Source organism: Octopus bimaculoides, chromosome 19 (assembly GCF_046866305.1).
Source record: "Octopus bimaculoides isolate indiv1 chromosome 19, ASM4686630v1, whole genome shotgun sequence".
Classification (NCBI taxonomy): domain Eukaryota; kingdom Metazoa; phylum Mollusca; class Cephalopoda; order Octopoda; family Octopodidae; genus Octopus; species Octopus bimaculoides.
In genome coordinates, this window is record NC_142946.1 from 2,198,184 (window position 1) to 2,219,755 (window position 21,572).

General features: G+C 39.1%; 2 protein-coding genes across 4 annotated transcripts in view; one reads left to right on the forward strand and one right to left on the reverse strand.

Moving 5' to 3' along the window:
• LOC106880387 (N(6)-adenine-specific methyltransferase METTL4) overlaps window positions 1-21,572 on the reverse strand; it is an 84,154-nt gene that overhangs the window by 62,513 nt on the left and 69 nt on the right. Inside the window, exons 1-4 of one of the 3 annotated variants that reach the window (XM_014930297.3) lie at window positions 20,737-21,572; window positions 19,845-19,916; window positions 12,093-12,421; window positions 9,478-9,540 (exon numbers count right to left, since the gene is read on the reverse strand). The exon at window positions 20,737-21,572 is cut by the window's right edge and continues 69 nt beyond it. In XM_014930297.3, the coding sequence (XP_014785783.2) occupies window positions 9,478-9,540; window positions 12,093-12,311 (282 nt within the window). In that variant the 5' untranslated portion in view covers window positions 12,312-12,421; window positions 19,845-19,916; window positions 20,737-21,572. The remainder of the gene's footprint in view (window positions 1-9,477; window positions 9,541-12,092; window positions 12,422-19,844; window positions 19,917-20,736) is intronic. The other 2 variants (XM_089366430.1, XM_014930299.3) reach the window with 2 other exon arrangements.
• On the forward strand, window positions 12,420-18,945 carry LOC106880388 (RNA 3'-terminal phosphate cyclase-like protein). The gene is made up of 9 exons (XM_014930300.3): window positions 12,420-13,137; window positions 13,898-13,969; window positions 14,320-14,495; window positions 14,744-14,818; window positions 15,085-15,209; window positions 15,886-16,011; window positions 16,706-16,865; window positions 17,725-17,828; window positions 18,741-18,945. Exons 1-9 carry the CDS (start codon window positions 13,005-13,007, stop codon window positions 18,907-18,909), a joined length of 1,140 nt encoding a protein of 379 aa, XP_014785786.1. The 5' UTR covers window positions 12,420-13,004; the 3' UTR covers window positions 18,910-18,945.

Consider the following 21,572-nt stretch of genomic DNA (forward strand, 5'->3'; position numbering starts at 1 on the left):
TTGGATATCACACCACTGTTGCCACAGCCACCTCCATCTTCACTCCCCTTCCACACCAACCCATCTTCCCACCCACACCCTATTTTAAACTTACACCTCACCCCCCTCCTCATTGCACAAGATGACCACCATCAATTGCTGTAACCTTGTACACCACTACCACCACCACATACACACACACCTACTCTGCTTTAACCTTATATACCCCCCCCCTGCATATACCACAGCATGCTACCACCCACACACATGCGCACTACCCTTCCATCACTGCTCCAACTCCCCACCGCTACATTACAATTCAGCACTACAACCTAAACACATCTACACACATACCCACCACCCACATACTCACCCTTCACCCAGAAACCCATATCACACGACACTACAACCCCAACACACAAACACACACCATACACTACCACACAAACCACCACTATGCCATACCACACACCACCAGCACCACCCTATGCCTTGCCTATATATACATTATACAAACCACCACTGTACACTACAACTCATACCACAACTACACTCTATACTACAACACGCACAACCACCACCACCCTCGACCATGCACCATACACGCCACCCCCTATACAGCTCTATCTCACACTACTACCACACATGCACACACTCACATGTACTATATTCCACTAACACTAACACTGCACCACTACAACTACTACCACCACCACATTCTCAAGTATTTACAATGAATGTAATTAAACACCTTTGTCTTCACCCCACCACCACCACCACCCCACCATTCTTTTGTAAACTCACCCCTCTTCTTCAACAACTACTACTACTACCACTACCACTACCACTTATACTATTGCTGCTGCTGCTATTGCTACTACTCATAACCACCACCCATACCACATCAGTCACTACCAACACCACCACCACCACAATCATCATCATCATCATCACAACCTCCATAACCATCAACATCACCTTCACCACCACCACCACCATCTAATGTTGTCGTCAACAGCATGAACCAACAAAAGAAATGCCACGGGACTGATCAGTCTGCTAGAAATAACAGCCGAATCTCCCTCTACTATTTCAAAGGGAAGAAAAAGTACATTACATAATGTCATCCTAGATATACAATGTCAGCAAAATAATAAGTGGAGTGGTCATATTTGGAATAGCTTTAACCATAGGTCTGTTGGATGAAGACTGACTTGGTGCTCAACAACAATAGCTGTCCACTCCACCCGCGCTTGCCATTATCAAAACTACCCCCACCATCCCAACCTTGAACCTTCAAGTTGCAAGACCCTAAAACCTGATATTCTCTTAAGACAATCTCCTTATACCCCACCCACATAAAAAAAATGGTTTTAAACTTAGCCATCCCCTAAAAGTGGGCATCACTTGGGACCATGCTTTTGCTATTTGTTCAAGGGGCCTGTGTAGTCATAAGGAGACTAGACGGCCTCCTGGACCTCTCATCCTGGGCCGATTGGAACATTGAGGATGCGATTGATAGAGAGAGAAAGGCTTACATGAAAACTATAGAGGTCGACCAAAACCCTGTGAGTGGCTTTGGTAGACAGAAATTCAAAGAAAGCCGTGTGTGTGTGTGTGTGTGTGTGTGTGTGTGTGTGCCCCCCCCCCACTGGTTTTTGCATATTTATGCCCTCATAACTTAACGGTTCAGCAAAAAATCGCTAGAATAAGTACCAGGCTTACAAAAAAAAAAGGTTGGGGGGGTCGACTCATTTGACTGAAAATTCTTTAAGGTGATGCCCCAGCATGGCCGCAGTCTAATGACTAAAACTAGTAAAAGATAAACTGAAACATAAAATGATGTGACTTGAAATAAAGTATTTTTACGGCCGGGTGTGAACGCTTTTCGGAGCGCAGCTTCTTGGGATGGGCCATGGGGCAATGAGAAATAAATTATAAGACAAATGTTCGTGGTGAAATGACTTAATTGCTTCAGATTTAAGGTTAAAACCAGCAGTTATCAAACAACTATATATATGACCCTTGGGGGTTTGTATAAGATTTTGTTGTTAAAATTTATCTGCAACAAATTGATTATATTTCTACGAGACACAAAATAATTGGACAATATTTTTTTATATACATTTCCTAATAATATTTAATAACGAAAATATAAGGTTTTTATTTTTTTAAATATGAAATGGCGATGGGAGTCAAAGGGGTCCGTAGGCAAAATTGGGTAAGAAACCCTGGTTCAAACCGTTTTTTTTCTTTTAATAGAGCGTTTAGGGACTTCTTTGTGGGTAAGGCTGAAATTTGAATGCGTTTTAGGGGTTTCACACGTGGCAGTGAGATTCCCCTACTTCGTTTATTCACGCACGAACACACGTACACAAACCCACATGGGCGCTCAGGCACAAAAATCTTTATAGTCAAACGCACAAACAAGCACACACGCACAAGCATACGCGCGCGCGCCGTGCACACACGCATTTAGCGAACGAGATGAAAGTAATGGAAGGGAAATCACTCCTGATGCTCTAAATATTATAATTTATTTTGGCGCCAAAAGCCCTTCCCAACGTCTTTAGCTCCGCCCACATTTGTCGTTCTTGTATGTAATGGGTGCAGACCTTCCCAAACTCCCTTGCTAACCACATTATCCCACTCTCTCCTTATAAATAGTCGTGACTGTTGTTGTTGTTGTCAATTGCTGGTTTGTCTATCACAACTTAACATCTGGTCACTCTCTTTGGAGACGAACAAAAGCATTCTATAAATATAATGTACCTTAGCCATCTCTGTGTGTATGTGTATATATATATATATATATACACACACAGCTATATATGTGTGTATATTTATTTATATATATATATATATATATATTATAATACAGGGTATCGGTGGAATATACTCAAGTACATGAATACAAATATATGTATATAAACAGTATACTTACATATACGGACGTATACACACATATATATGCACGTATGTACACGACTAGCTTAAATGTGTGTATACGTCCGTATATATAAGTATACTGTTTATATACATATATTTGTATTCATGTACTTGAGTATATTCCACCGATGAAGGCAAAGCATTATTTATGCAAAGCCAGAAATCCAGGATCTGGAATTATCTTTGTTATTTTTACTGGTTTATTTTGTCTTCGTCTTCGCTCCTTGTACTATGTGGACATTTATTGTGGTTTTAGAGTCAGAATTTGACTGCTATTTTTCAGCGTGGCGGTATCTCTTAGATACCCTGTATTATAATTTTAAATAATTATTACCTTTGATGGTTTTTATTCCCATGCTGGCCACTTGATAAGATCAATATTTTAAATATCGATCTTATCCTTATTTTTATATATATATATATATATATATATGAAGGGATATTCCAAGGTGCTTTCCGTTTTCCTATGTGTTCGTTCCGTTGTCTGTAGTTTATTGTTCTAACGTCCTGTACCCTGATATGCATGTATATACACATGTAGATGTAAGTATGTACATATATGTGTGTATACATGTATATATATTCTTTGTATTATATATATATATATATATATATACACACACACACAGCTATATATGTGTGTATATATATATATATATATATATATATATATATATATATATAGGTATACACAGTGACGTCGAAGTTTCGGCCAACTATGTATTACTTGCACTGCAACATTCCCTTCAACCATTTCAACATCTTTCAATGTGTGTGGATAAGACAGACAGATTAGATAGATTTACTGATAAATGGATAGAAGTTTTTTTTTCTTACCACTGCGTTCCACATATTTGTGGAAAAGAAGGATAAGTGGACAGACAGACGTAAGGGAAAATTAGAATTTTGAAGTGTTTATCGTTTTAGATGGATCCAAAAAGTTGTGTAGTTTTGGTTACATATATCAATACATTTGCATTTGCATCATTATAAATATAAGATTATAATAAACAGAAAGCATTAATAGAAACAGTTGAATGTGGTTTTGTAGTGTAACAAATCATTTGTAAAATGCCATCTCTTAAAACAATAAACAATGTCTACACACACACACACACGCACACAATAGCTATTCACAGTCAAAGTGTACTGGACTAATGGAACAAGTGTGGTCGTCTCCACAACAACAGAGCAGTGACTGTGTTACAAACCGATGCAATTTGAACCCCCAACCACACAATCACTGGTGCCAGTGATCCACCACCGCAGCAACAGATGTTCCCAGCATTTCAAACATTAAACAAACAAACAAACAGAAACAACAAGAACACCAACATCAAAGGAAATCTATCCTAACAAGCAAAGACCAAAAATTGCCCTGACAAACTGGAAACCCTAATTAGCTTCATACTTTATTATTAATCAGAAACTAATTAAGCTGTCATTTGTAGAAGAACAAATGACTCACTGGTTAATTAGCAGAGGTATAATTAACATATCAATTGAAGTATAACAAGAGAATGTTTGATTATTAAATATAGAAAATATACTGAATACAAAAGGACAGAAACACACACAGCTGGTTTGTGATGAGACAATGGAGGATATTAAAATTGGTTTCATTGGTTAAACAATAGACAAAAACAGAAGACAGTATGAGGAGTGTATGCCTGTCAGTGTGTGTGTGTGTTCATTCAACATCCGTTGTCCATGCTGGCATGGGTTGGACAGTTTCATCAGGGGTGGCAAGCTGGGGGTAAGGGGCTCCAGTCTGATTTGACTTGGTTTCTACAGTTGGATGCCCTTCTTAACAGCAACCACTTTACAGTGTGTACCGGGTGCTTTTACACACTTTTCTATAGGGGTGGGCAGAAAGGTAGGGTATTTCCAATGCAGCACTCAACCTGAGCTTTAGGCTGCCAAGTCTGTCAGGTTCCAAACTAATATCGAAATTCTTCAGGTGTGGTGGTAGTGGTGACAGTAGTGGTAGTGAAGCCGTTGTGATGGTGGTGGTGGTGGTGGTGGTGAGTTAATAGAATAAAGCACCGATAAAATGCAAATTCTGATACACTCAACCGATCCCATCCTTCTAGAATTCGGGCCTTGTGCCTTTATTAGAAACAGAACTCAAAACTGTCCAACCCATGCCAGCATGGAAAACAGACGTTAAATGATGATGATGATGATAACAATCTTTATTTACAAAGAAAATGCACCCACCAGAAATTTGCTTTGTCACGAAACCTTTTATTCAGATTTCAAATTCAGGATGTGTCATACATTTTCTCACAGCCAAAAATATTCAATATTAAATCATGTGTGTGAGTTTGAGAGAATGTTTGTATGTGTATGTGTGCATGTGTGTGTAAAGTTCACAGAGGTTTGCAGTCAAAGCTTTACATGACTTTATGAGATATAACAAAATATGCAGATCTAAAATCTATTGTTGTATACTCTCTCTCTCTCTCTCTCTCATTCATTCCTTCTGTCTCTCCTTCCCTCTCTCTCTCTCACCTTCTCCCACCCGATTTTAAACCCCCTCCCATCCCACCTCAAAATTTACATAGAGTCCACCACCAAGAGAAGACGCTGGGAGGTGGTGAGGGGCATGGTAGGCCAGGACTAACATAACCAGGCACATAACATTGGCACCTCCCACCACCATCAGACTGTCTACGACAACAACGACAACAACACCAAGCTTTGTATAGTTTCATTGATTTCATACAAGACGGGTTTATGTCTCTACCTACCACCCCCACCACCACATCCTGCTTTTCGCTATATCTTTGTCTACACACACACACACACATACTGACTTCTTGCTCACACACACACATACATATAGACTCATAATCACACACACAGATATAGTTGTTTAAACATGCACATTTAACACACACACACACACAAGCAATATAAGTACGTCTATCTTTTATTCTTTTACTTGTTTCGGTCATTAAACTGTGGCCATGCTGGAGTACCATCTTAAAGAATTCTTAGTCAAATGAATCAACCCAAATACTTAACTTTTGTTTAAGCCTGCTGCTTATTCTATTGGTCTCTTTTGCCAAACGGCGCTGGTCGGGGGGGGGGGACAAACACAGATATATATATATATATATATATATATATATATATATGTTAAATAAGATGACATTTACAAAGAGAAAGTCAGTCTAGACTAACTTTCTCTTTATAAATGTCCTGAAAATTCCACACAGCCTTGGCTTTCTTGTCTCATTTTATTTAACATATACATGCTCATACGAGACCCACATTAGACACCTCGCTCATATCATTATCGAACCGAGAGTTTAACTATGGTACTTCCATACCACTTACATAGCCTTACCTGCTACTCTTTAGGTCTTCTAGAGACCAATACCCCTCATATATATATATATATATATATATATATATATACCATCATCATCATCGTTTAACGTCCGTTTTCCATGGTGGCATGGGTTGGACAGCTAGCTCCAATCTGATCTGGCAATGTTTCTACAACTGGAGGCCCTTCCTAACACCAACTACTCTGAGAGTGTAGTATATATATATATATATATATATATATATATATATATATATATATACGACAGGCTTTTTTTAGTTTCCATCTGCCAGATCCACTAACAAGGCTTTGGTCAGCCTGAGGCTGTACTAGAGGATACTTCATACTTCCCAAAGGTGTCACACAATGGGATTGAACTCAGAGCCATGTGCTTCAGAAGCAGACTTCTTACTACAAACCCACGCTCTCAACCATGTCTCTAGTCTAACATAAGTGACCTGACTATATTCCCATGAACTTGTGACCCTCAAGAACAATATATATATATAATATATATATATATATATATACACTGTATATATATGGATAATACACATATGTGAGTGCACACACACACACACACGCACTCATGTATATGCTTAAACAAACACATATTCACAACTACAATGTCTACACACACATACAGACAGGTACAGATGCATACACACACCTTGTTTACAATAGACATTATAAATAGTAAATTGGTCGCAAATACAAACTTTATAGAGGAAGGATGTGGGGGGAGGGGGAGCTAGATAACTTTTTCTTACTTGTTCACATTCTAAACCTTGTGAGTAATGTGTCTAAGCATCGGCATATCTAGATTTGTGTGTGTGTGTGAATTAAATATGTCTACAGGTGCATGTGTGTGTGTGTTTGTGTGAATAAGAAAAAGCATTAAGAAGGCCAACATGTACAGTGGGAGATGAAAGCGAAGGGAGACGAAAACATGGCCAAGTGGTTAGGGTGTTACATTCGCAAGCGCTAAAATCGGGGGTTCGATTCCCAGGCCAGGTGGCACATTGCATTCTTGAATATAACACATCCCCTGTTGCTCTAAAATCATCTCAACATCTGACAAGTGGCACACTTGTGCCACCCATACTGGCAATATCGATTTGATAGAGAGAGAGTGTGCTTATGTGCAACACAAACATTTGGTTGCAATAAACCAATCATTTGTGTGGATCGTTCAGTCAGGAATTGAACCATGAACCTTCGTCTCTGACACAGGAAATTCTATCAATATATCTTTTACTTGTTTCAGTCATTCAACTGTGGCCATGCTGGGGCATTGTCTTGAAGTTCTCATTTTTAAGCCTAGTACTTATTCCATCAGTCTCTTTTGCTGAACTGCTAAGTTACAGGGATGTAAACAAAACAAGACCGGTTACCAAGCTGTGGAGGAAGGTCAAACACACACACACACACACACACACATATATGATGGATATCTTTTAAGTTTCTGTCCATCAAATCTAGAATTGTAACTGGAAAGCAAGCAACTTATCACACAGCCACGCCTGTGCCAACATACACACACACACACACACACACACACACACACACATATACACACACACACATACACACACATATACATACATACACATACACACACACATACATGAGTGTATATACATATAAAAATCGTCATTTAACTTTTGGCTTCCGTACTGGCCCCTTTTCCCTCACATAGCAGTTGGTGACAATAGGCAGCAGGTCAATGAAGGGTCATGTGGGTGCAGGTGTGGGTGTGTGGTTAGGAAACTTGGTCTTCAGTTCAGTTCCATTGGGCGAGGGTAGCCTCACGCTGACCAAAGCCTTGAGAGTGGATTTGGTAAATAGAAACTGAAAGAAGCCCTCCATATATCATCATCATCATCAACATCTGTTTTCCATGCTGGCATTTGTGGGATGGTTTGAGAGGAGCTGGCAAAGGCCGGGAGCCACAACAGGTTCCATTGTCTGCTTTGGCAAGGGTTCCATGGCTCAATGCCCTTCCTAACACCAACCACTTTACAGAGTGGGTGCTTATCATGTGACACCAGCACCGAAAGAGTCACCAATAATCTTTCACAACCAACACAATTTCTGCATCAAATCCAACAAACAAATCCTTCCTTTTACGAAGAACAAAAAAACTTTCAAGGGAAACAACTAAGAAGACTTGCACGAAGTGAGTTACTTCCCCTAGAAATACACTAGCCGCCGCCGTTCCCACAGCCACTAGTGTCATCCCTTCTACCGTTAAGTTTCTGTTCAAACACTCCGGTCCCGGGAGTAGAATGTTGAGTTAAGACTTGTCAGTCTGTGCCATGCCTCTAGCGGACATAAATGGAGAAGGTGTTGTCCTGGAAGATGGGGAGAGAGATGCGCTGGAAAAGCCAGTCTGACTCACAGGGATCGTATTTGTGGAGTCATCTCGGCCCCGATAACAGTGAACAGGGATACCATGACTGGATTCTCCTGCTTGTGTGGCATGGTGCAGAGTCCTGTTGCCAGACATAGGGTCTTGCAGCAGCCACCCTCCTGACCCAGGGCAGCACTACCTCCTCCGGGCACTTGATGTGGGTCTCCGTGTTGAGTCTGAGGCCGTGTAGGCAAGTCTTCACAAGAACTTCATATCACCAGACATCTCAGTCCATTGTCGTTTCCTCCATGAAGCCCAACATCCTGAGATCAGTCCTTACCACTTCATCCCACATCTTCTTGGGACTCCCTCTTCCACGGGTACCATCCATTTTCAGTGATCGCCACTTCTTTATGCAGCTGTCCTCATTCATACACATCTCATGTCCAAAACAAAATAGTCTTCTCTCTTGCATGCTACATTTGATTCCTCTTATGCCCATATATATACAAGACCAGATTCCATACAGTTTCTATCTACCAAATTCACTGAAACATATAGCAAAATTCAGAGAAGCATATAGCAAAAGACACTTGTCAAAAGTGCTACGTAGTGAGATTGAACCCAAAACTACGCGGTTGCAAAGCGAGTTTCTTAACCACACAGCCATGCATGTGCACCTTTTCTTCCTCCTTCACTTCTAATTTCGAAATTCCAGCACTCCTCCCAATATATTGTCAGAGGTATACGCACACACACACACACACTTTCTCTCCCTCTGTTTATCTATTTCTCCACACACACACACACACACATACACACACCAACAGAATTCAAAGTCTCATATAAATTCACTTACTTTCTCGTGATATTCTTTCGCCTGAATTTCTCCTACATTCAAGTCAGAAACTCTGCGTTTTCTCTACAAAAAAATATATAAAAACAATAATGATGATGATGATGATGATGATTACCATCATCATCACCATCATTTCTTTCTTCATCACTAAGGGTTTACAAAATACATTGGAGACGGTACAGGACAATACAACATGGGGTTGCATAGAGAAGCATATAAAAAGGAAAAAATAACAATATAAATTCTAACGATGAATAACTTCTGAAAAGAGGAAGACTTCCTAGAGCTGCTCGTGGAGACCCCACAAAACCACCGTTGCCTTGACCACAAGGGCAAGTGTCTTCTTCACATCATCTCCCCTCAATCTACAGACACAGGTCTAGTGTAGGACCATCCACTCGGACCATTCTTGCCATATTCACCGACCTATCAACAAAATTGCTGGGAGACAGCATCTACCACTCCACCTTCACTTTCCTTTTCAAGTGTAAATTGAAAAAGTTGATGAGGGCTTGGCCCAAGATGAACGTGTCTGTCTTCAGCCTTTTCAGTCTGGTCCCCCCACACAGCCGATTTCGCTAAGGCTACCAGACAAACACTGCCTTCCCTTCCTGATCAAAGGAAGGTGGTGAGATGATCTTCACAGTGGACTCAGCCGAAGCCAGATCCGTCCTACATGTGATAGCATGTGTTCGCTATCAACCCATTAAGTGAGCGATGCTCGGGTGTAGGATGAGAGCGAGCAAAAGTTTCGTTGCTCTTTGCGCTTTAAATCCTAGAAAATTATTCAAAGCTCATTCTTCCCTAACAAAGGCCAAACACCATCACGGAGAAGATGTAAGAATCAGAATTTTAGTAGAGATGTCAGGATTATTATAATTGTAATTAGGGTTTAATTTCAGATAAAACACGCATTGTGGGGACACTTACGTTATACATACGTATACACACATGCAGTTATGCATGTGTGAATACGTACGTATGCGCATGTATGTATACATTGTGTACGAGCGCACGCATGTATGTATGTATGTACGTACGTATATATATGTATATATTGTATGTATGTATGTATATATGTATGGTTGTGAATTAGCCGAGCCATTAGAGTGATGGTCAGAAAGCCTCGCGGTATTGTTCCGGCTCTTTTCACTGAATTCAAATCCCGCCGAAGTTAATTTTGACGCTCTTCCTATCTGGATCGGTGAAAACAAGTCCTCGTCGAGGACGGTGAATTGTCAGAACTGTGAGAGAGGTTTCGGCATAACTACAGGGTTTTACACCCCAGACTTTGGGAGGTCATAACTTTCAGAAAAATGAATATTTTTTAATGAAATTTTCTATGCATATAGTATTTACTATGTAGAATCCGAATATACAAAAATTTCCGGTGAAAGAATTTTAAAATGTTAGCTTTCCGAAACTTTTTTTTCAATCTTGCAAAAACACGAAGATTAAGAATAAACAGAAAAAGTACACAAATATATTTTACACACCTGTCGTATACGTCGGTTTTGTTTTTTTCACTTTAAAGGTGGATTAATCCCAACAAGATAACATAACCACCTTTAAAGTGAAAAAAAAACAAAACCGACGTATACGACAGGTGTGTAAAATATATTTGTGTACTTTTTCTCTGTTTATTCTTAATCTTCGTGTTTTTGCAAGATTGAAAAAAAAGTTTCGGAAAGCTAACATTTTAAAATTCTTCGGGAAGCGACACTGTGATAGTTTCTATATTTAATCGTGCGTGTATATTCCTATTTTTGCTCCTGTTCTCTTCTACTTCTCTACTAGAAACGTTTACTTTGGAATTTACTTCTATTGAGAAAAAAAAAATCACGTGCATATTATTTTTAACGAAAGTTTTCTTATGACGGCTTCTCCTCACTGTCTAGAAATCTACGGATGCACATACGCACATAATAGAGAAAAATGAAACAAATATGGACGACTTGCTCCGAAACACCACCGAGTGGGGAACGCTTCTCAAAAATAACCTGCAGTTGTTTCCTTCAAAATTCCTACATGCTCGAAATGTACATACATCAAGGTATATTTGTAGAAAATTTCACGAAAAAATATTAATTTTCCTGGAAGTTGAGAAGAATTTAAGTGGACTCTGTTGGAATTTCCGAAAATTGTCCCCCACCCCCATTCGGATTCTACATAGTAAATACTATATGCATAGAAAATTTCATTAAAAAATATTCATTTTTCTGAAAGTTATGACCTCCCAAAATCTGGGGGGTAAAACCCTGTAGTTATGCCGAGGTTTCTTTTCCGGCCTCCGTACACTCCGAGTTCAAATCCCGCTCCATCACCGAGAAATGGGGACACTTTTGTCATGAGTTGCACCCAATACACTACACACACACATAAATACACGAAGAAAGCAACTACACACTTGCACATAGAGATGTTTATGTAAACAGAAGTGAACATATATACAAGTATATACAGAAACACGTGTATTTCACGTGTTATCATAAATGCATACGTACACACACACACACCCAGGTACGTACACACACACACCCAGGTGCGCACACACACACACACACCCAGGTGCGCGCGCACACACACACACACGCACATGTATAATATATAAATACCTTCTTAATCGGTGGTTGATGTTCCTTCGGATCGGAACGTAATTTGAGGAATTGTGTATCCATAAGAAACGGTGAATGAATCTTAAACATATCTGTTTTCCATCTGTACGACCGGGTACTAGAACCGGGTGGTTCTTGTCGACAATGTTTATATACATCCTGGACAGCTTTAGAATGACAAACCACCCAACCTTGCTCGTTTTTGCAGATAATACTCATAGCCGGGAATTTTGTCTGAGCGATTGCTTACCACTTTGTGGAGAGTACAAAGTTTATTTATACTCTCCGTAGTCGGGTTTAACACATGTTCATTAATTCATTATTTTAATCTGTAAAACCAAACCAATAATAATAAGAATATTAATAAAATGAAAGAAAAATGCGAAAGAAACGGAAGTGAAAACCGAAAGAGATGACAATAAAACTGGAAAGAGTTTAAAGAAGTTTTATATTTGTGTGTATAAGAGGGCGTGTATTACACACACACACAAGTCCAAAATGGTATCTTAAAACTCTATAATCCTTTTGAAATATCTTCCTACTAAACTTTAAGTTTTGTTATCGACTTCACTAGTTTGAAAGAAGCCACAAAGACTACAAGCAATGCTCAGCCAGTTCGTAGCAAACTGAGGAACATAAATAAAGCTTATTCATTCCATTACATTCGAGGATCGTCACATCGGTCTACATCGTACGAACCGCTTATGAAGTGTTTATAAGTAAGCTCGATCAGAAGTGATCTGGGAGTCAAACAACAACTGCATTTAATGAAAGAATTTATTAAAGGAAGGGAAACAGTATAGGTGGAGATGGACGAATCAGGAACAATTTCAATAGTGGATTAATTCTGAGTAACACCGTTCATGTATTGGCACCGTCTGAACAACACGTGCCCCAGTGGAAGAGAGGAAAATGTCAGGGAAGAAGTTGTTGGAATATGAAGGATGTAATTTCTTTCGACAGAGATTGGTTTTGTCGATATTGAGTGGGAAATCTGTGAGGATAACAAAGATACGGAGTCGGGACGATAATCCAGGATTACAAGGTAACGTATATATACACGCACACACACAGGCATATACAAACGTTACGTATACATGCACCTTATGTAGACTCGCATATTACAAGGATGTTTATATATATGGAAAGACTAGATAATAATAAATAAATATAGGTAATCTTCCAGTTTCGAGGCGTAAAAGAAATATTCAAGGGAAATAACTGAACGACTTACCAGTATTATCCGTACTACTTTTTCTCTAAAACAGCATGCGATGGAATTTTTTTTTTATAAAAGTTTTAAATGTTTTTTTCTGTCACATCGTGTAATAAATCCGCATGGTACTAGACAGTCGTCGCAGGTAAACTTATTTCTAATAAGTCGACGACGCGCAAACCATTCCAACATTCTGTATTTTGAGCTACTGCTTAAATCACAGATTTTCCATTTTTCCTCTAATATTAATTCACGAGTGAGGATTTCGTTTTCAGCAAACAATAAGATGTTGTGCAGCCGGTCTTCCACGAGGCATTTTCGATTTCTCATAAGAAACTATGATATTCAATCACGTGTGTGATTTATATATAAACAGTTAACGTCAATCAAATCACGTGATTTATTTATAAACAAAGTAGTACGGATAATACTGGTAAGACGTTCAGTTATTTCCCTTGTATTTTATTTACTTTTTTAACCTCTCGAAACTGGAAGATTACCGCCTTGTTAATCTACAAAAGAAAAGCATACAAACACACACACACACGTCGTAATGGCCCATGTTATATGTTCATTTCTTCTCTTCCAGAATTTGAACTCTCTTTCATCTCTTTACTTGAGAAATTGTCAAATGGTTCTAAAGTTGTCATTAACGAGACAGGTAAGCTTCTTGCAAGTATTTCTTTAAATTAATAACTTTGTGTGTCTAATTAGTATGTTATATGTTGCATGAGTGTAATTAATTCTTAATGTGTTGTCTGTCTGCAATTAATATTTCAGTATGTTTTCTGTCTGTAATTAGTATTGTGTTAATAATTAATATCTTATGTAATTGTATATCTATTATGTAAATAATGTTATTGTTTAGCCCCAGGTCAACCATAATTAACGATCTTTACATTTTAATCATAATTAGCAAAAACTATTAAACATATTATAACACAATTAATAAACTGTTTACTGATATAAACCAGTAAAAGTTGATGACTTTTGTGATTTGTGTTTCCACAGGAACGACCATTCTCTTCCACCCGGGTATGCTCTCTGGGGGAAGCTTCGATCATGAATGCAACATAGGCCGAGCCCTTACCTATTATATTGAACCCCTCTTTTGTTTGGCTCCCTTCGCAAAGAAACCCCTCAAAGTCGTGTTACGGGGAATCACCCACAATTTAGATGATGCTTCCGTAAGTTCACTCTTCTTTCATTTAATTTTCTTTTTCAATTAATTAGTTTCAGCAGGCAACATAAAAAAAAAAAAAACGGGTGTAAAATGAATCTTCTTTTTTTAGATAGAAACTGATTTAAGTCTCTGTTTGACTCTCCTTTACTTTGTTTGTCTTACAACTTCTGATCCTTGACACAAGCAGGGATCTAATCTTAGCTTTAGACATTAATTACTATTTGACTAACAATGGTCTAATTACTGTTCCAGGTCGATCACATGAAGTTCTCCAGTTTACCGGTGCTAAAAAGATTCTTAGGTACAGACGAGGATCTTGAACTAAAAGTAAGTTGCAAACTTTTATTTAGATTTTCAGGCATTCCACAACTGTCGCTCCCACAAACACCCCATCTCCATACTCATCTTTCCTTCTGTCTCTCTCTCCCAAATTCCACTCCTAAAGTATTGGTCAATAACAAGAGCCACTTGTCCGTGTTGCCACCCAATGGGATTGAACACAAAGCCACTTGATTGTGACGTGAGCTTCCTAACCACACACCCACTACCCCTAGATAATGCATATATTTGTTTATTTCTATTCTTTCTTGTAGATAACTCGTCGTGGCCCAGCCCCTGACGGAGGGGGTGAAGCAGTGTTTTCCTGTCCTTGTCGACAAAAGTTACGACCAATCCAGTACACAGACCCTGGAAGAGTGAAGAAGATCCGTGGAATTGCGTATCCTTTCACTTAGATGGATCACTTGCTTTCAAGAACATGTGTTCTAGTTTAATGTGTATATGTGTGAATGTGTGTGTGTGTGTATATCTCTTGCTGCACTGAGAAGTGATAAATTACAGGACTCAATACCTAAGTGTAGAATATTGTTTAACACATTATTATAACAGAAAGATTCCTGTTTCCACTACTCTGAGTTACATCATGTTTCTGATCATTCAGCTGCTAAACAAAGCCTCCCTTATATATATATATATATATATATATATATATATATATATCATCGTTTAGCATCCGCTTTCCATGCTAGCATGGGTTGGACGATTTGACTGAGGACTGGTGAACCAGATGGCTTGTGAGTGAATTTTGGTGAACAGAAACTGAAAGTAGCCTGTCGTGTGGGGGGGGGGGGCTTGTGTTTGTTCCCCCACCACCAGACAACTGGTGTTGGTGTGTTTCCATCCCCATCACTTAGTGGTTTGGCAAAAGAGAATGGGAGAATAACTATCAGGCTTAAAAAAATAATTACTGAGGTCAAATGGTTTGACTAAAATTCTTGGAAATGGTGCCCCAGTATGGCCACAGTCTAATGACTGAAACAAGTAAAAAATCAAGCACTGACTTAATTAACAGTTTTGTTTCTTTTAATATGATAAGCGTCCTTAACATTGGTCAGTTGGTGCACCAAAGTGTCTCCAGGGACGCTCAACCGATTGATGGAATCTGCCAAAGACGTCCTTTCAGAGTTCATCCATGATATTTACATTCATTCCGATCACTGCAAGGGCAAAGAATGTGGAAAGTAAGTTGAATTTTGGTTATTCAGAGATGGTCTTGTTGTTGTTGTTTAACCCTAGGTCGACCTTGACTAAACAGCTCTGCCGATCAAAGACATTCTAACTGTGACCAACCTTTATTTCACTGAGCTACAATGCTCCAAGTTTTCTTTATCCAATGTTGTACATTGCTAAGCTGATAAAATGTGATTCAAGCAATATCCAGCTGCTCGCGCCTCTGAGAGCATTTAGCCCTTATCCTGTGGCCAGGGGTCACTAGGCTGTGTTAAGTCATACAATCTACACTGAGAGGTGGGATTGAACCTGGGAACAAATATTTCTAACAGTGACACAAGATCACAAATTTGAGGTAGACCCCAGTATTTAACTGGTACTTATTTTATTGACCCTAAACCGATGAAAGGCAAAGTCAGCCTCAGTGGAATTTGAACTCAGAACATAGCAACAGGCGAAATACTGGTAAGCATTTCGCCCAACATGCTAACGATTCTGCCAGCCTGCCGCCTTAATAATAATAATAATAATAATAATAATAATAATAATAATCATAATAATCATAATGCATACATATAATTTATCTTTGTTAGATGGAAGGGTCAGCGACCATGACATTGGCAAGTCTTCTGATGTGATGGTCATAACTATGTTGTAGACTTTCCTCTCTCCCTAGTTATTAAATGTTTGTCTTTCTCTCATCAGATCACCTGGATTTGGTTTGACCCTTGTAGCAGAGACAACAAAAGGGACCTTCCTAGCTGCCGAGGCTATTTCAAGCCCTAAAGGATCAGACAAGGGACCATCTGTTGCTGAAGATGTTGGTAAAAAAGCGGCTTATTTATTATTGGAAGAAATATATCGGGTAAGTTAGCCTGAATTTATTGATCCTGGTGGTGTGAGGGTTTTCATTCTTGTCATTGAGACTGCTGATCAGCGGTCTTGAGTTCAAACCTTACTTGGGGTCACTCTTTTTCCATGGTGTCCCTTTAATATTGTTTTGTTGCATGTCTCCCTGATTCCCATAGCAATAGTTTCTGAAGCATTGTGTAGAGGAGAAACACACCTTCCACTGGAGAGGATGCCAGACTAACTTACCTATAAAGAACTGTGGACTGAAAGTTAACAAAACACTGCCTACCATTTGTAAACTATACCTCTCAGTTTGGTGGAATGGTTGTAAACAAAGCTACGAGCTACACCACAGTGGTACCTACTTTCAGTTAAGTAGACTGGGCTCCCTAATCAGCTGAGCTCATTAAGCCCTCCCTCCACTAGAGAGTTCAGTGATTAGTGACAGTAATGACATTAATTTCCTGATTGAGTAATTTGGTGTAACAGAGACATCCAGATATTAAAGTAATTGCATAAATAATTAAAATATCTGACTCTATTTTCCATCTCTTGTCATCCATCATCATTTAACATCCATTTTCTTTGCTGGCATGGGTTGGATGGCTTGATAGGAACTGGCAAGACCAGGAGCTGCATCAGGTTCCACTGTCTGTCTTGGTTTGGTTTCTATGGCTCGATGCCCTTTCTAATGTCGACCACTTTACAGGGTGGTCAAGATGATTTTTACATTGCACCATCACCAATGCATTCTATGTGGCACCATCACCAGTGCTTTCACATGGTACCAGCACTGACATGGTCACCAAGTACCTGTATCAAGAATAAAAACAATTCTATCAATTTCTTTCTTTCAATTTTTTCCTTTGCAGGGTGGCTGTGTAGATTCTCTTAACCAAAGTATGGCAGCATTATTTATGGTCCTTGGCTCTCAGGATGTGTCAAAACTTCAAATTGGACAACTCACTCCATACACGTAATGATGGAAATTTTTTTTTTTTTTCCTTAACATCTATTATTCCGTTTTCTAATTGCTACAAAAACAATATCTCCACTCATAGACATTCTAAAATTTGTAATTACATTTTAGTCTAGACTTTGCTAATGAGGCCTAATAATACAGGAACATGTAATAAGTTATTACCATAGCTACCAAAAATCGAACCTGTTCTAGACTACATCTCTATTTAAATTTTTAATTTAAATTTCAGAGTTGTCTCTCTTGCCTTACTTAGCAACTATTGTCATTAACACTAAATATGTTTTCTCATCATTTACCCTGCTATATCAGTTGATACCAAAATTATCTTTGCTCCAACTACATTAAGCATGTTAATCCGTTTTGTGGGACATTCTTTAACTAGTCTCATATTCTCACAATACTGTCAGCTGTTTATAGACCCCCCTTATTTATCCGTTGCATGCAACAGAAACAGATTTTGATGAAACTCTGCTTCTGTTGCATATATCATGATTGATGTCCCTGTTCTGCTTTTGTTTGAAGACAATATTTTTGCATTTTAATTCTACGGAAAGAAACTTTGGTTGAGTCATTTTGATAGTGTTAACATTTCATGCCTGCCTGTAATAGCCAATGTTAAGACAGGAGACACAAGTGTATTCACTGACATTCACATATGACAGGCTTCTTTCAGTTTCCATCTGTCTCTTCCACCTTGACCAGTCTGGGCTATGAGTGAAGACATCCAAAGTGCTACTGCATGGCACCTTGGCTAAGTTAGTACTGAATACATGGTGCTCCAACATGGCCACAGTCTGTTGACTGAAACAAATAAAAGAGATGTAAACCATAGACATGCTTCCTCTTGTCTCTTCCATTTTTTATTCTAACCAAAAATATTCCAACATTTTTTATTTTTTCCTCAAGGATTGGCGTGATGAGGTTGATCAGAGATTTCTTCAAAGTCTTGTTTAAAGTGGAAGAAGTAAAAGAAGAGGACAGTTTTGATAACGAACAATTAAAGACAGGTGACAAAAGACTCCTATTAACCTGTGTTGGGGTCACTTATACAAATGTTAGCAAACCTATTTTATAGAAAATATATTTTATAAATTAAACCATGAAAATGAAATATCCACAGTGTTTGTTTGGTTTTTATTTGAGGACAGCAAAATTAGATCAGGACACTTGGGTAGAAGACGCTTGGATGGAGAGGGCTTGAAGGGGGCAGGGTTGGTACAGAGCACCTTGGGGATTTGTCATTGAGAGTGGCACAATCATTTGAGGGCATCAGATGGTTGTCACTTGAGGGTGGTGGGTTGGTTCAGTAGAGATTCTCTGAGTGGTTAGTACTTGAGGGTGACACAATCAGTAGAGAACATTTGGGTGGTTGGTACTCGATGGAGACTGAATTGGTTGAGGGCATCTGAGTAGCTTGTACTGGAGAATAGACGGCTCCTTTTGTGTCCCATCTGGCTGAAACTACTAGCGTAGCTAGAGTGTGTACCAACTGGGGCAGCCCTTCTGTTTTCCACTCCCAGACCCCACAAAAAACACATATTGCCTACAGCAGACCCAAAAGTGCTGCCTGGGGCAGACCCCACCACACATACACACAGCCGCACTTGTGCCTCTATAACAATAGAATCGATATTTCTTCAAAAATAAGAAATTTTAATTCAGATAATTTCCATTTATTTTCTTAAACGTTCCATCATCATCATCATCCTCACTGTTGTAACAGTCATCAGGAAATAATGATGGGGGCAGTTTTTCTTTATTATTTTACAAAATTTTATTGGTATGGGTGGATGTTTCTGAATTTAAATAAAAATCTTGGAAATTTAAAGGTTTCAGGACACCCTTCCCCCTCCAACTCAAAAGCCCTGTAAAGAAAGCATCGGTAATTGCCCTTCCCCTCCCCAGCTGAGCAATGATAACTTGATGCTCATCAAGAGGTGCAACCACATTGAACTAACAGGAGAATCAGTATTTGGTGTCAGGAATCTGCTTAAAATAAACCCTACTTACCTGAGCAACAAAAGTGGAGAAATTTCGTTAGTCTGAAGCATCCAATTCTGTCTTCACCCCTGGTTCCAGGATCTAAATGAAAACCTTCCATCAAAATTTCCTCTGAATTTATCTTATTCATTGTTCGATACTGTGAAATATTGGACAACATTTAATAATACTGTATGATATTGTAAAATAATGTTTGATGTGTGGTAAGTAGCTTGCTTACCGACCAAATGGTTCCAGGTTCATTCCCACTGCATGGCACTTTGGGCAAGTGTCTTCAACTATAGCCTTGGGCCGACCAAAGCCTTGTGAGTGGATTTGGTAGACGGAAACTGAAAGAAGCCCGTCGTATATATGTATATGTTTATGTGTCTGCCTTTGTCCCCACCAGCATCGCTTGACAACCGATGGTGGTGTGTTTACGTCCCCGTAACTTAGCGGTTCGGCAAAAGAGACTGATAGAATAAGTACTAGGCTTACAAAGAATAAGTCCTGGGGTCAATTTGCTCGACTAAAAGGCGGTGTTCCAGCATGGCCGCAGTCAAATGACTGAAACAAGTAAAAGAGTATTATGTATACATATCCATATATAGGGGGAAATAAACATGAGAGATGCAGGAGCTGCTCAGGGGTTTTGCAAGCTCTTCCAGATCCATTGCAATGCTGGAGACCCTTCTGTATTGGCTGTGTGGCAAGAAGCTTGCTTCCCAACCACATGGCTCCAGGTTCAGTCCCACTGCGTGGCAGCTTGGTCTCTGTAGCAACCATGATGTCAATTTTATGTGACCTGAGACCGTCGAGGAAACAAGCTTGCTTCCACTTTGAATTCAGGCCACGTACATTTAAACGACCTATGCGTAGCGTAACCATGAAAAGAAACGGCAAAAGAAGGAATTCCACCTACCTTTTTAATCTAAGGCAATTATCCTCAGTACTCGTGCAGGTGGGATTCCCTCACCTCTTCCAAAGGCGGTTCTTCCGGTGGATCGAACACTTTTGGTAGGTCCTTTAGTTCAATGATTTTTTTAGAGTATCTTTTTTTGAAGTCTCTGTACAGTTCTTATGGGATGTTTGCTATTATTTGATCCGCACATGCCTGAAACGCCAGATTATAACTTTCGACAAAGCAACGAACTATAAATCTGAGTTAATCTTCGCTAAAGATGGAACCCCCAAACCAGACTGCCTTAAATTATCCAATAAGCGTCGTCGCGGCACACATCGTACCATGGTAGGGTCCTACCTCTGTGAGTTTATATGCCTTCGCAGACATCGAAATTGCAATTTATTCCAAAAAATGTTGCAATGTATCGCGACATGTAAAAGACAATATGTTGACTTCTTTCATTAAATATTTTTGTCCTTAAAAGGTTTGTAATGTGTTTTGTTATGAATTTTTAAGGGAAAAAAAGAAAACAAGAAAAAAAACGATGGGCTCAAACACAGAAATATACAGATATATACCTATATCTTATATGCATTCCTACAGATGATCCATGCTTGTTGCAAACAAATACCATTTCAATCAGGCGACCGCGTTTAGAAAAATAAAAGCGACCGGCGAAGTTATGATGTAAGCACGTGCTAAAACCCCTCATAATTTTCTATTTTTACAAAATCTTTTCGATTCTGCATAATGGAATTAATACGGGATCTTTTCCCTTTGAACAGCACATCGAGAAATTAACTTTTTGTAACTAAACACTTTCAAACTTTGGACACTGGTTCAACAATTCTCAC

Coding starts and splice junctions, on each gene's coding strand:
- LOC106880388 (XM_014930300.3), top strand. CDS start 13,005: ATGTCAGGGAAGAAGTTGTTGGAATATGAAGGATGTAATTTCTTTCGA. Junction 13,138..13,897: donor CGATAATCCAGGATTACAAG/GTAACGTATATA, acceptor CTTCTCTTCCAG/AATTTGAACTCTCTTTCATC. Junction 14,496..14,743: donor ACAATTTAGATGATGCTTCC/GTAAGTTCACTC, acceptor TTACTGTTCCAG/GTCGATCACATGAAGTTCTC.